General features: G+C 41.1%; 1 protein-coding gene across 2 annotated transcripts in view; it reads left to right on the forward strand.

The window, feature by feature from the left end:
• Positions 1-13,284, forward strand: part of EIF4B (eukaryotic translation initiation factor 4B) — a 54,009-nt gene extending 40,725 nt beyond the window's left edge. The window contains exons 10-18 of one of the 2 annotated variants that reach the window (XM_047864945.1): positions 2,457-2,594; positions 2,692-2,865; positions 6,101-6,329; positions 7,532-7,644; positions 8,859-9,072; positions 9,697-9,752; positions 10,318-10,423; positions 10,708-10,780; positions 11,123-13,284. In XM_047864945.1, coding sequence (XP_047720901.1) covers positions 2,457-2,594; positions 2,692-2,865; positions 6,101-6,329; positions 7,532-7,644; positions 8,859-9,072; positions 9,697-9,752; positions 10,318-10,423; positions 10,708-10,780; positions 11,123-11,203 — 1,184 coding nt within the window. In that variant the 3' untranslated portion in view covers positions 11,204-13,284. The remainder of the gene's footprint in view (positions 1-2,456; positions 2,595-2,691; positions 2,866-6,100; positions 6,330-7,531; positions 7,645-8,858; positions 9,073-9,696; positions 9,753-10,317; positions 10,424-10,707; positions 10,781-11,122) is intronic. The other variant, XM_047864946.1, reaches the window with a different exon arrangement.
• Positions 13,285-13,433: the final 149 nt, after the last annotated feature.

Raw genomic sequence — 13,433 nt, forward strand, 5'->3', positions numbered from 1 at the left:
GGCTCAGTCTGTTAAGCATCCAGCTCTTAATCTTTGCTACAGGCATGATCTCACGGTTCATGAGTTTGAGCCCCACATCAGGCTCTGCACAGACGGCAAAGAGACAGCTTTGGATTCTGTCTCTCCTTCTCTCTGCCCCTCACCTATTTGTGCTCTCTCTTTCAAAATACATAAATAGACTTAAAATTCTATCCTCATTGGACATTGCTTATACTAGGGGAGAGAAACTGTGTGCAAATAAATAATTCAAAGAAAGGAAATAGAGAATGTCATGGGGTAAGAGTTGGGGTGAATTACAACGTTTACACAAAGTACCTAAATCTAACCAAAAATATGCAAACCTTTATGGAGAAAGTGAGGCAACTTTATTGAAATATGTGAGGAAAGAATACTAATTCGATGAAGAAATGACGAGATAGCGGTTTGTCCATATAATAAAATATATGTGTAATGATAGGGATAAAGTTTAAAACCTATAAGGTTGAGTGGGGGATATAAACATTTGAACAACACTATCATATAGTAGTGTTCATGCATAAATTATAAAAATGTGTGCAGGGTAACATAACCACCTTCGTGACTGGGTGAAGGTAGAAGGAATCCTTTAGCTATATTTGTGACATATTACTTTGAATCTAGTTTATATCTGACTTCTCTATCAAGTCTTTGTGACCAGACAAAGCCTTGGGGAGAACTACCTGAGGTATTGCACGTCAACATTTATGCAAGAGGTTCTGTTGTTAACAGAAAGAAATGGCTCTTGAAAGAAAAAGCAGTCAGACCAAGGGTCCTGTTTTGAATCCAGGGACATGACTATTTCCTCACTTGAAACCTTGAGTTTGGAACAAGCAAGATGGATAACAAGAATGAATGTGCTGTTGTTATCCAAAGCTGCCAAGTTGTTAGAGATTCCTATTCCAAGCTTTGGGCCCATAAACGACATGGGGAAAGGTATAGTTGTACTAAATATTATTGTAAAATCTTAGCAAACATTTGTACATTTCTCGGCCAGCTGTTTCAGTGAGTACAAGCTTATTATCATTTTAATATTACCTAAATAAAATTAAGTATACAGTTCATATGTCTCTCTAGAAATCAGATACATATTTCAGAATAAACACGTGGCTGATTTTTTGTGTTTTGAATTCTTCAGATTCTCTCCCGTGTGTAATTGTTTTACCAACATTAGCATGTCCTTTAACTTACCAATTTAAACTACCAGGGAATGTGGACAAAATGATGTTGTTTCCAAAATTAAATCATGGTTTAAAAGGAAGAAGTCATAAAAATAAAATCCTTGTTTGACCTGTGTGCATGAATTATTAAACTCAAAATGTTTTTAAGTTTGTTTGTTGTAATTGTTTCGTTCATCTCTGGAAGATGAAGTTTTCATATAAACGTTGGGGCTCCGGGCTTCTTAGAAAATTGGAAGATCTAGCAAGTTAGCCAAAGCTAAATAGCTGCTACCTCCTTTTATAAATGCTTCACACCATTGTAGTTTGCCGCCTGAGCTCTGCAACATTCTTAGATACAAATTTCTGGAATTTAGGCACCTCTGATACTGATATTCATGCATGTGTGTAAAATACAGTTTTCAAGTGTCATAGTAAATACATCTCTTAACTCCGTTTTTAGTGGTTGCTTTTTATAGATGCCCCCTGACTTAACCCATAGCTTGTGCACTCGACAATTTTTTAATATTATACACAACATTCCTGTGAATCTCCTTGTACGTGTCTTTATTAAATGTCCTGTTATTTTCTCAGGATAAATTCCTTGAAGTTGAACTGTTGCCCCAGAGGGCACAAGTGATTTTAAAGTTTTTAATGCATAGTTCTGAATCCAGTTTCAGAGTGGTTGTGCTATTTTAGACTCCTCAGCAGTGTGGGAATTCACTTACTCCCCCAAACTTGGCCAACACCAGAGGTAGCTCTTACTTACATCTTCACCATTTTGGTGGTAGAAAATGTTCTGTTAATTTTAGTTCTGTTACTTAAGTAATAGCCAATCGCTGTCCTGTGTCACATATATTTTTCTCTTTTTGTTTGCCTTCCCAGACTTAGGGCTTGTGTATTTTCCTATGCGAAAGTTTTTAAGTGTTCTTTGATTGGTTCTTTGGAACCAATCAAAACTATAGATTTCAATTATATTTCCTACTATATTTGTCTTTAATGCTGAAAATTCATTATGGGCTGTATAGAGATTTTATTCTTCCTTAACTCCCTCATAAATTGTTGACTTAGCATTATTGAATCAAAAATTTTTAAATCCACCAATAAAAGTTATTTCAGTACACGTTTCCACTTTGCATTTAAAGTGATTTGTTTTTATAAAAACAGACCTAGCAGTGGCTGTGAACTCATGAAACCAAGTTGACCTCGTGGTCTTTCATGCTTCTTCCTATTAATGGTGTCAAAGAAAAGGGAATGACGTTGCTTTGTCTGTTTTCTCTCCAGAGTATCGAGATCGTTATGATTCAGACCGATACCGTGATGGGTATCGGGATGGATATCGGGATGGCCCACGCCGAGATATGGATCGATACGGGGGCCGGGATCGCTATGATGACCGAGGCAGCAGAGACTATGATAGAGGTCATTAAAAAACAACTGCGTTAAATTTCTTTCAAGAACGTCTTGCTTGCCTTTATTTCCTCTGGTGTGATGATCATAATTTGGGATATATTTACAGGTTACGATTCCAGGATAGGCAGTGGCAGAAGAGCATTTGGTAGCGGGTACCGTAGGGATGATGACTACAGAGGAGGTGGGGACCGCTATGAAGACAGATATGACAGACGAGATGATCGGTCATGGAGTTCCAGAGATGATTACTCTCGGGATGATTATAGGCGTGATGATAGAGGTAATCATTTTCTTTTATTTACTTAATAGGGCAGACCACTGGAGAAACTGATTGAAAAATTATCAGCTCTGTCTCAGACCCCTGAAGTGGGTTTTGAAACAGGATAGAATTTACACGTTGTAAGAGATAAAGCAGAGCCTAGTAGAAAGAGCATTGGGGGGCGCCTGGGTGGCTCAGTCGGTTGAGCGTCCGACTTCGGCTCAGGTCACGATCTCACGGTCCGTGAGTTCGAGCCCCGCGTCAGGTTCTGTGCTGACCGCTCGGAACCTGGAGCCTGTTTCAGATTCTGTGTCTCCCTCTCTCTCTGACCCTTCCCCGTTCATGCTCTGTCTCTCTCTGTCTCAAAAATAAATAAACGTTAAAAAAAAAATTTAAAAAAAAAAAGAAAGAGCATTGGACGAGGATGACAGAATGGAGATAAAGCAAAGGCTAATTCTTTTTAGTTGCCTTAGCATATAGATTTTTCAGTTAAAATTTATTGAATATACAAAGGAGAAAAGGAAAACATTTGCCACGCAGTCTCCTAGCCAGTGATTGGCACTGTGGGGTTAAAAACCAAGTGTTGGTGATTTCAGTGCCATTATGCCACAGTAATTGACACTCAATTAATGGTAAGATGTAAGTGCACCTATTCTAAAATTATGCCCCTAATGTTAATAACACTTAAGTAAAAACATACTGTGTTACAAATCTGACCTCTCACAACGTATTAATAAATGGCCAGCATCTGTGTTCTGACTTCATTGATATCAAAAAAAAACCGGTCTAGAATTTCTCCAATTATTTTTAGACAGCTTGTCTACTACTCTTTTTAACATCCCCGTGTTAGCCCTGACTTTGTGCCAAGTGTTTTTTAAAAACATTGCTATTAACCATTTCTTCTATTTCCATGCATGAAACCTAGAAATAACAACTAACATTTATTGAGCATTTACTCTGCACCAACGGTGAGCGGAGTACACTTACAGGTAGTATATGATCTTAAGCATTCTATCTAGTATAGGTACGATTATCATCTCCACTTCACTAGTGAGAAAAGTGGAGGCTTGATATGCACTTTGAATCTCAGCTCCTGAGCTTTTTCCTCTCTCATGCCATTGTTGCCTCCCTCAGTAACTGCACACCTGATCTTTTTTTCTGGTGATCTTGTCTACAGCTCCCTCTAAGATCTGCCCCCTTATCTCCAGAGTAGCTGCCACTGGCTTTGTTCATACTTCATTGCTGTGCTCACATTACTAACAAATTTCCCTGCCTCGTTCCATTCTTTACACTGGCCCAAATTGTCTTTCTGGAACAAGAGCTAATTAGATGATTATTTCATGGCTTTTTTTTTTTTTTTTTTTTTTTTTTTTTTTTTTTTTTTTTAATTTTTATAGCACAAGTTGGGGAAGGGGCAGAGAGTGGCTGGGACAGAGGATCTGAGGTGGGCTCTGCAGCAACGGCAGGGAGCCCAATGCGGGGCTCAAACTCAGAAACTGCGAGCTCATGACCTGAGCCAAAATCAGATGGTTAACTGACTGAGCCACTCAGACCCCCCATTAGATTCTTTTAAAAGCCTTCCTAGTCTCTCCATGGCCTAAAAGATAGCCTTTCTTCTGTTCCTCTGACATACAAGGGTCTTTAGTGCTGTCTCCCATCCCTTGGACATCTACCATTAAGCTGCTCGCTCAGTTTTCTAGACTTTCAGGAGTCACCACTTGGAAGCCTTCACAGGTTTCCCCAAACATAGCCCCAGTCTAAGAACTTCCGTATGGTTATCTGGTTATCTGTTTTGTCCAGTTCAGCATACTGTATTCTTTTTTTTTTTTTTTTGATTCTCTGCTGAATTGCGCTCCTTGCAGGCAGGAACTAAATACTACCCCCAACTGTCATATTCGTGGCCTTAGAATGATATCTAAAATATAGGTGCTCAGATTATATGTTGAGTTGGTAAAATAAATGGAAATTATCAGACGGAGAAGAAAAGGATGTTATTGTGTACTGTAGTGAAAGGAGCATAAAGTTGCTTTGATTTTATCCTTTGATCCACAAAGTACTAACTGTAGGGCTTAAATGAGTTAACTCTTTCTGACCCCCAGTATTACCCTATAAAAGGGAAGTTAATGAGCCCTTCACAAAGTTATACATATTAAAACTGTATCAGAGGTACCTGGCTGGCTTAGAGGGTATGACTGGACCTTGGGGTCATGAGTTCAGGCCCCATGTTGGGTACAGAGATTACTTAAAGATCAGATCTTTTTGAAAAACTGTATCTTGGAAGTTTATATAAATTGGCAGTTAAAAACCCGTCTAGAAAATTTAAATCTTGGGGTGCGTGGGTGACTCAGGTAAGCCTCTGACTCTTGGTCTCAGGGCCATGAGTTTAAGCCCTACATTGGGCTCTGCTCTGAGCATGAAGCCTGCTTAAAAGGAAAAAAAATTAACATTGCCAAATGATACCCTTTTTTTGTAGATACATACATATGTTCTGTAGTGAGAGTATAAAGACCTGCATGGGGATGATAAAACCCGAATTCAGTGTAATGGTTGTGAGAAGACCGAACACAGTTAGGCGTGTCATCAGAGGAATGCTACTCAGGAACCTTCAGTGGGTATTGTAGTGTTTTATTACTGAAGCCAGGTGGCTGACACATAGGCCTTATACCTTCTTTATCTTTGGTATGTTGGAAATACTTAAGATAAATACTAATTTTGAGAAATAGGATTTCCTTGAAACGTTCTGACAACTTGGATCCAAAACGAAATCAAATTCCTTTAGACTTTGTAATCAGCTATTCAGTGTTCTATACTGTACTCTGTGAATCGCTATAAGTTTATACTACACAGAGAGACAAGAGTATAGGCAGTAGAGTCTTACTGTTACAAGCTCTTAATGAAGTAATCCATCATCCAGACCACATTTTTGACCAAGATACTCTTCCATCCAATAGTTTATCATAGACAGTTCTTCCCAGGTAATCAGTAATCGTGATGACTTACCATTTAAATTTTTACCCTTTTTTAGTCTTTCCCTCAGTCTGGCACTGCATCATCGGCACTGTAGTGGAAAGATTGATTGGACTTGGTTATTTAAGCCACTCATTTTCTAATGATCTCCCTTCCCTGCGGGATTGGTTAGGCCACTACTCTGAATCCCATAGAGCGTTTTAGAAGAGCTGCATCTGGGAATCTGGCTTTCAGCCATCAGCTTCTGGTGATTTTGAAGAACTATTACTTAGAGTTTTATTTAACTTAGGTCCCCCCCAAAGACCCAAACTGAATCTAAAGCCTCGGAGTACTCCTAAGGAAGATGATTCCTCTGCTAGCACCTCCCAGTCCAGTCGAGCAGCCTCTATCTTTGGAGGGGCGAAGCCTGTTGACACAGCTGCTAGAGAGCGAGAAGTAGAGGAGCGGCTACAGAAGGAGCAGGAGAAACTGCAGCGCCAGCTGGATGAGCCCAAGCTAGAGCGACGGCCTCGGGAGCGGTGAGCTTCCCCTCGACTGTGGGCTCTCTGTCCACAAGTCTAGTGGCTCCGGGGCGGCGGGGGGGGGGGGGGGGGGGTGCATCCCTAGGGCACACTTGGGAAATTTTGACCTTGTTGGTTGTCACTAGCATTTAGTGGACGTGGGCTGGGACTGCTAGGCATGCTGGAGCGTATGGGACACTTTTCATCCAGTGAAGAGTTGCCTGTTGCTCACAATTTGTAAAAGGGCTTAACCAGGCTTAAACTGTGACAAATATAAATTGGTGGTAATTGGTGCTAATTTAATATAGGAGTTGTCAAATTATGGCCTGTTCCTTTTTTTATAAATAAAATTGATCAGGGGCGCCCTGGTGGCTCAGTCGGTTAAGCATCTGACTCTCTGTTTCAGATCAGGTCATGATCTCACAGTTCATGAGTTTGGGCCCCCATGTCGGGCCTCTGTGCTGACAGCCCAGAGCCTGCTTGGGGATTCTCTGTTTCCCTCTCTCTCTGCCTCTCCCCCACTCACATTCTCTCTCTCTCTCTCTCTCTCTCTCTCTCTCTCTCCCTCCTCCTCCTCCTCCCTCCCCCAAAATAAACATTTTTTAAAAAATAAATAAAAATAAAGTTTATTTGACCCAGTAAAGAAAATTGCCAAACCTTGCTTTAGTATATGAGGTAAAGCCCCACCTTGGTGAGGCAAGTGGTTGAACCTCTTTCCAAGTTACTGGGGATAAAGTAGAGAGAAAATGTTTTTGCCTATATTAGACGTAAGTTGTAAGTTATTTTCCATTTATTTTTATTTGTGTGTATGTTACTTACTTTATCCAAGGGTATTTCAGGATCGTAAAGGAGTCGTTGCTTAAAATGTTCATTATTGAAAGGTGGCACTGGATCTAATAGGGTAGAAACGTTCTGAAAAATGGCCTAGTTTTGAATGACTTGTTGAATTGTGTTACCAGTAAGGGAGGAGGGCTGGAGATTATGTAGGAGAATGTTCTTAACCCTAGTTGGTGCTTGCTGAAGTATTTAGAGCCAAAGTATCTTCATGTCTGCAGCTTTCAGATGGTTTGAGAGACAAGATGCACACACGCACCCACAAGTAAAGCAAGCATGATAAAATATCAATAAGTGATGGTTCTTGAAGGGGCAGCATGGGTCCATAATGGCCTTCATTTAGCTGGACATTTGTTTTGTTTTGTTTTGTTAATCTCTTTATACAGACACCCAAGCTGGCGAAGTGAAGAAACTCAGGAACGGGAACGGTCCAGGACAGGAAGTGAGTCATCACAGACTGGGACCTCAGCCACATCTGGCAGAAGTAAGTCAGACCAGGGTGGGTATCATGTTATCGCCCTTTTCCATAAAGTAGCCATAACCAAACTATGCAGAGCCTTTGGGGTGTTAAATTCAGTCATGAACATTTTATTTGGGTTAGCATAGATTGATTGGAGTGTCACATCTCATGGTTTGAAAAATCTGAGAAATAGGTGCCAGAAGCGACGTAGGTGACCTGTTTAATAAGCTTCCACTAAAGAGTATACTTGACTGCTGGATTTTCTCTTCCTTTTGCAGACATTCCAGAGTTTTCCTTTACTTAGAGCAGTCACAGTCCTACAGCTCTCTCTGAGCTGCTCCCAGGGCCAGCCTTTTTGGATGTCCTGTGCGACCGGAGCAGTGTCTCAAGCAATGATCTTCTGCTCTTCATCCTTCCTTCCTTCCTGCCTTGAATTTATTGATTCATCACACATATGTTTAGTGTTTTGGAAACAGCAGTTCAATTATAACACCTCCCTTACCTTATTACTGTGAGCCAGTGTTTTTTTATTTTCTCCTCTCACCTCCAAACTGATTTGTGCTTGAGCACTTCAAAGTATGGCTCAAGGATGAATTTCCAAATCACTTCAGCCAAGTGTTGCAGAAGTTTTCTGTCAAACATTCATACTGGAGTAGCCTTTTAGTGACAGGACAATAATGCCTCTCTTTGTAGCGAGGTGGGAGTATGATGGTTGGGTTGATAATATACCTCCTGAGGAGATTGCACTTAATGTAGGAAGAATCTAACAAAATAAACTTTTAGTTTTGAGGAGATATTTAGTGCCTTTAAGAAAAAAAAACATGTAGGTTTTGTTTTTCATAAATGTATATCCCATTTTGTTCTATGTATGTGGATTTGAGGCTGCATCAGGGTCCTCTTCACACATGTATATGTATCCTTCTCCAAGTACAAACATTTTAACACAAAATGTAGCAAGGCTATAATCCCGAAGTAAAGAGTACTAGTTCCTAGGAAAGGAGGTGGCTGTCCTTGAGAAGCTGTTGTATTTCCTATTTTTCTTGCATCCGTAAAACATTTTCTCAGAGTAACATTTGGTAACCACTAGTCCGGGGATAACTTATCTGTTGGGAGTCGGATGGGGTCTATATTTAAGAATAATGATGAAAAACAGTAAACTTGCGTGTGGACCATTTTCTATTCTGTCTGATTGTAATAGATGGATGTATAATAATTTCTCTCAATAATATAACCTTCCTACTCTGACTTAACAGATGCACGAAGGAGAGAGAGTGAGAAGTCTCTAGAAAATGAAACACTCAATAAGGAGGAAGACTGTCACTCTCCAACTTCTAAGCCTCCCAAACCTGAACAACCTCTAAAGGTAATGCCAGCCCCTCCACCAAAGGAGAATGCTTGGGTGAAGCGAAGTTCTAACCCTCCTGCTCGATCTCAGAGCTCAGACACAGAGCAGCAGTCCCCTACAAGGTGAGTCCGCTTAGAAGCACAGCAGCTGCTTAGCTGTAGAATCTTAAACATTGTGGTATCATGGTAGAAAGTGCCCTGGATGGGGTATCTGGGCAGCCCAGTCAGTTGAGCCACTGACACTTGGATTCAGCTCAGGGATTTTAAAAAATTATAAAGAAAAACAAAGTGCCTTACATAGCAGCTTTTAAGTTATGCTCTTTGCTCTCAATTCAAATTCAGTGGTGTGCTGGAGCTGGCTCATTAAAGCTAATTGTTCAGCTTTCTAGAGTTTTGATAACTGGTTGGCATCACTTTGGCTGCTTGAAACCTGCAACCTGGTCATCAGAACCTGCTGCAACCACATTTGGCAGCGTGGCTTTGGGGGTCGATTCACTTCCCTAAGTCTTAGGATCCTCATGTGTAAAATAGAGAATTGTATTCACCTTGTGTGATCGTGATGATTCTACAGGACATGGTACTTAGTGAGTGTTCATATAATTGCTTTCATTGTTGTCTTTTCTATACTTTAATGTTCCACAGTGTTAAGTCTGTATTTTTGGTTCTCTGTAAAGCTTACTACTTTATAAGTTTCTTACCGGTTCTTTCCCTAAGACTGATAAACTTGATTACATGTTTTCCTTCCAGTGGTGGGGGGAAAGTAGTTCCGGCTCAACCATCTGAGGAAGGACCAGCAAGGAAAGGTAAGACCAAAAGGAAGTTGGGTTTTCACATAGATAAGAGGCCTAAATAAAAAGCCTATAAAGATAAAGGAGTCCCTAAATAATTGAACTTAAGTGTAATTTTGCACCTGTTTTTGTATTAAAGGTTCTTAGATTATCTGCCTTTTCTTGCCAGTAGAGGGCAAAAGTGGTCTCTTTGGAAAAAGCATGGAGTCCTGCCCTTTCCTGGTAGAACATTTCTTTGAAAGGGGAAAAAAAGAATCGGAAGGAAATTAACATGCTCAGTCCAGATTAGAAATGTCACCATCTGCAAGGCCAAGGTCACTACAACAGCGTCATAGTCCTTATTTCCAGTTTGCTCTTCATGATGGCGTAACCCTAAAGTGGAATTTTTTAGTGGGTCTTATTTGGGGACGAAAGGAATGTGGAAAGAAGGGTTTAGGAGAGAAATCTGGGTTGGGGTGAGGTTGAGTTTCCTTCAGTGCACATGGGCACACTTTTCTGCAGCTGAAAGGAAACTTAGGAGAGGGACAGTACTTAATATTTTACTTGCCTTCAATTTATTTTTGCGTCTTCACACAAACAGATGAAAACAAAGTAGATGGGGTGAGTGTCCCAAAAGGCCAAAGTGGGAACTCCAGCCGTGGTCCAGGAGACGGAGGGAACAAAGACCACTGGAAGGAGTCAGATAGGTATGTGTGTTCTCTCTTGCCATTTGTAATCTTTCATCTGATGCTGGATACATGTGTCCCTGTAGTTAGGAAGTTCTTGGTTCTCCAAGTGTTGCCATATCTCCTATGGTAAACAAAGGAAAGTCAACCAGTGTGGACAGTTAACAGTTCCAAGGATCTGGAAGCAAAATGTCCAGATAGCAAGCAGTGTTGGCTGGAGGGGCCCATTCAGTGCCTCCCACCTGCTTGTGGGTGTCGAGAGAGTCCTCTCCTAAAGACATGGTTTTACACTTACATCTCTGCAGGAAAGATGGCAAAAAGGATCAAGACTCCCGATCTGCACCTGAGCCAAAGAAACCTGAAGAAAATCCAGCTTCCGTAAGTGTTAGATGCTAATAGATTTCTCTCAGCTCACGTTTGCCATTGAACTCCTTTATGCTTGGGGCTGGAATCCGAGTGGTTGGAAATTGTCAATCAGGCATCGTTGCTTGTTTGAAATTGTAAAAGAAACTTAGTTTTTTCCAGTTTTCTGCCTTGCAGTCTCACTACTCTTACTCCCTCTCCAAGATAAAAGGAGGTGGAGGTAATGAACTAATGCTAATGAACAAGGAGGTGGGCCTGACCTGGCCCCTCCCTTTTGCCCAAGTATCATTATCCTGTTTCTTGGGTTTTGATGTGCGAGTTCAAGGCTTTGGTGATTTTCTCACTCGTCTATTCCAGAAGTTCAGTTCTGCAAGCAAGTATGCTGCTCTCTCCGTTGATGGCGAAGATGAGAACGAGGGAGAAGATTACACCGAATAGACCTCTGCATCCTGTGCTTTCTCCTAGTCTCTCCACCCTGGAACATTCGAGAGCAAATCAAACCTCTATCCAGACAATAAAACTCACCATCTCCTGGAGACCTTTCTTAACTTTTTTTTAAAAAAACAAAAAACAAAAAAACAAAATGAAATGAAATTCTTTTGCATGCTGCTGCAGCCTTTAAAGTATTGAACTAACTGGAGAATCGCCAATGTAGCCAGAGAGAAAGAGACGTACAGCTTTTAATGGAAAAGTTGTGCATTTTTACGACACATGCAGTTGCCTGTGTGATTAGTGCCTGGGGGCCTCCATTTAGCAAAATGGCAGTGACAGTGATGCAGCGTCTGGATCTGGTTGGGCAGTAGGACAGGTTTAAGGAAGAGTGAGAGTTCTATCTTTTCATTCTTAATATCCTATTGTGGCACATATGACTTCTCAAACATTACCTGAATAAATTTTCCATCCTCGGAAAGGTAGGCTTAGTCTCTCAAGTTGTTTTTTAGTCTCCAGGAGGCTGCCAGCCCCTCTTAATTCTGACTTACTGGGGCCAGCCTAGGGGGAATTCCTTCATTTTTACCCCCCAGGGGGGTAGTGGAGAGTGAGTCTATAGGCCACAAAAGAATAAGGACTGCTCAGTGACCAAAATAAGTGGGAAAAGTTGTGGTTTGAAAAGAAGCTGCAGGGAGGTGATGGATTATTTTGCACCAGTAATAAGGGGAAATGGTATGACCTCCAGTAAACACCAAGTGGTTACTTCCTGGAGCAGGAAGCACTTATGGGTCATGGGAATTCCCAAGTCTTGTATGTCCTGGTTTTGCCCTTCCTTAAACGCCATCCTTCCTGAAAGTTCACATCCATCTACATTCTGCTGAAATCTTGAAGCTTTAAAAATGTAGACTCTCGTCCTGGGCTTCTGATCTTAATGCTACTTTTTGCTGTCACCTCCCAGAAAGCAGCTTCTATTTAAATCACATACCTGATCTAGGCATCCTAGACCCGCCCCAGGGAGCAGAAGCTAATGAGGAATCACTGCTTTTCTCAAGCAAATCTTGGCTCCTTCATGTCTTTTGACTCTCACTCCTTCCCTCCTCCATTCCTGCTCCTACTTCTTTAACTCCTTTTACACCTCAGAAGATGATAGAATTAATGGTCTTAGGTGGTGAGTGAGGGTGGATAAATAGGGTCAAATTGTGAGCCGTTCTTATGACCTTGATTGGGGCTTTTTTTGTTTTTACAAGGTTCCTTCTCTCCATTGAAATCCCACACCAATGTTTGGATTGATAATGTGGCCTCAACCAATGTGTGGTTTTTTGGTGGGTTTGTGTTTCTTTGTTGTTTTGTTTTTGTTTTTTTAGCTTCCCTTGAGAGAATAAATGATAATGGAGAGAACTGTGTGACAAGGTCCTGGTTTCTCTTGCAACACAATAGCTTAACTTGCCTGCTTTTATGTGCACCTTTGTACCGTCAGCCCGGTAGACGGCATCCTTCGGGGTGATCTCAGTCTCTCGTTCACAAGCCCTTCACCCATCGGTCCTAGATTAGACCCTGTCTGGCCACGCAGACATGTTGGTTTAGGAGTGCTGCAGCAGTGGGCATAATGAATGAATTGTTTAGCCAGTGGACATAAAGAGGCTTACCAAGTGAAGTAACTAAATAATTGGCTTGGATTGGCCAGTAGCCGGGAAGTGGCTTTTAGAGATACCCAAGGCTGAAAGGGGTTTGTTTTTTGGGTTTGTTTGGTTGGGGTTTTTTTGTTTTTTGTTTTTTTTGGTTGAAAAAAACAAACCATTTGCTGTAGATGATGAAAAGGTAGGGTTTGCCCTCTACAGGTCTACTTCCAAATAGTTGTCTCCAAAACTTTTTTTTTTTTTTCCCATTCCCCTCTCCTGCCCCCGTTATAACAGAAACGGGTTATGTCCCACTCCTTAATACGTGTAAAATTTGTACAAAATATCTTCTATGAAAATGATTTGTAATCTGTAGACTTAATACCTGGGAGATGTCTTGAGATGTAAAATCCCATCCTTTGGGTTGTGGGTTTTTGTTTGTTTTCTCCAAATAAATCTGATCTTTAAAGTTCACTTCAATGCTGAAATTCTTTTGACCATATACTCCACTCTTGTGCCTTTACAGGCTCCCCACCCCTGTCTCTGAAGTCCTCTGGGCGTTAGAGACTGTCCTGGGCTAGGGGTGGGGTTACCAGGGGAATCTTTACTGAGGCCCAAGAACT

Source organism: Prionailurus viverrinus, chromosome B4 (genome assembly GCF_022837055.1).
Source record: "Prionailurus viverrinus isolate Anna chromosome B4, UM_Priviv_1.0, whole genome shotgun sequence".
Classification (NCBI taxonomy): domain Eukaryota; kingdom Metazoa; phylum Chordata; class Mammalia; order Carnivora; family Felidae; genus Prionailurus; species Prionailurus viverrinus.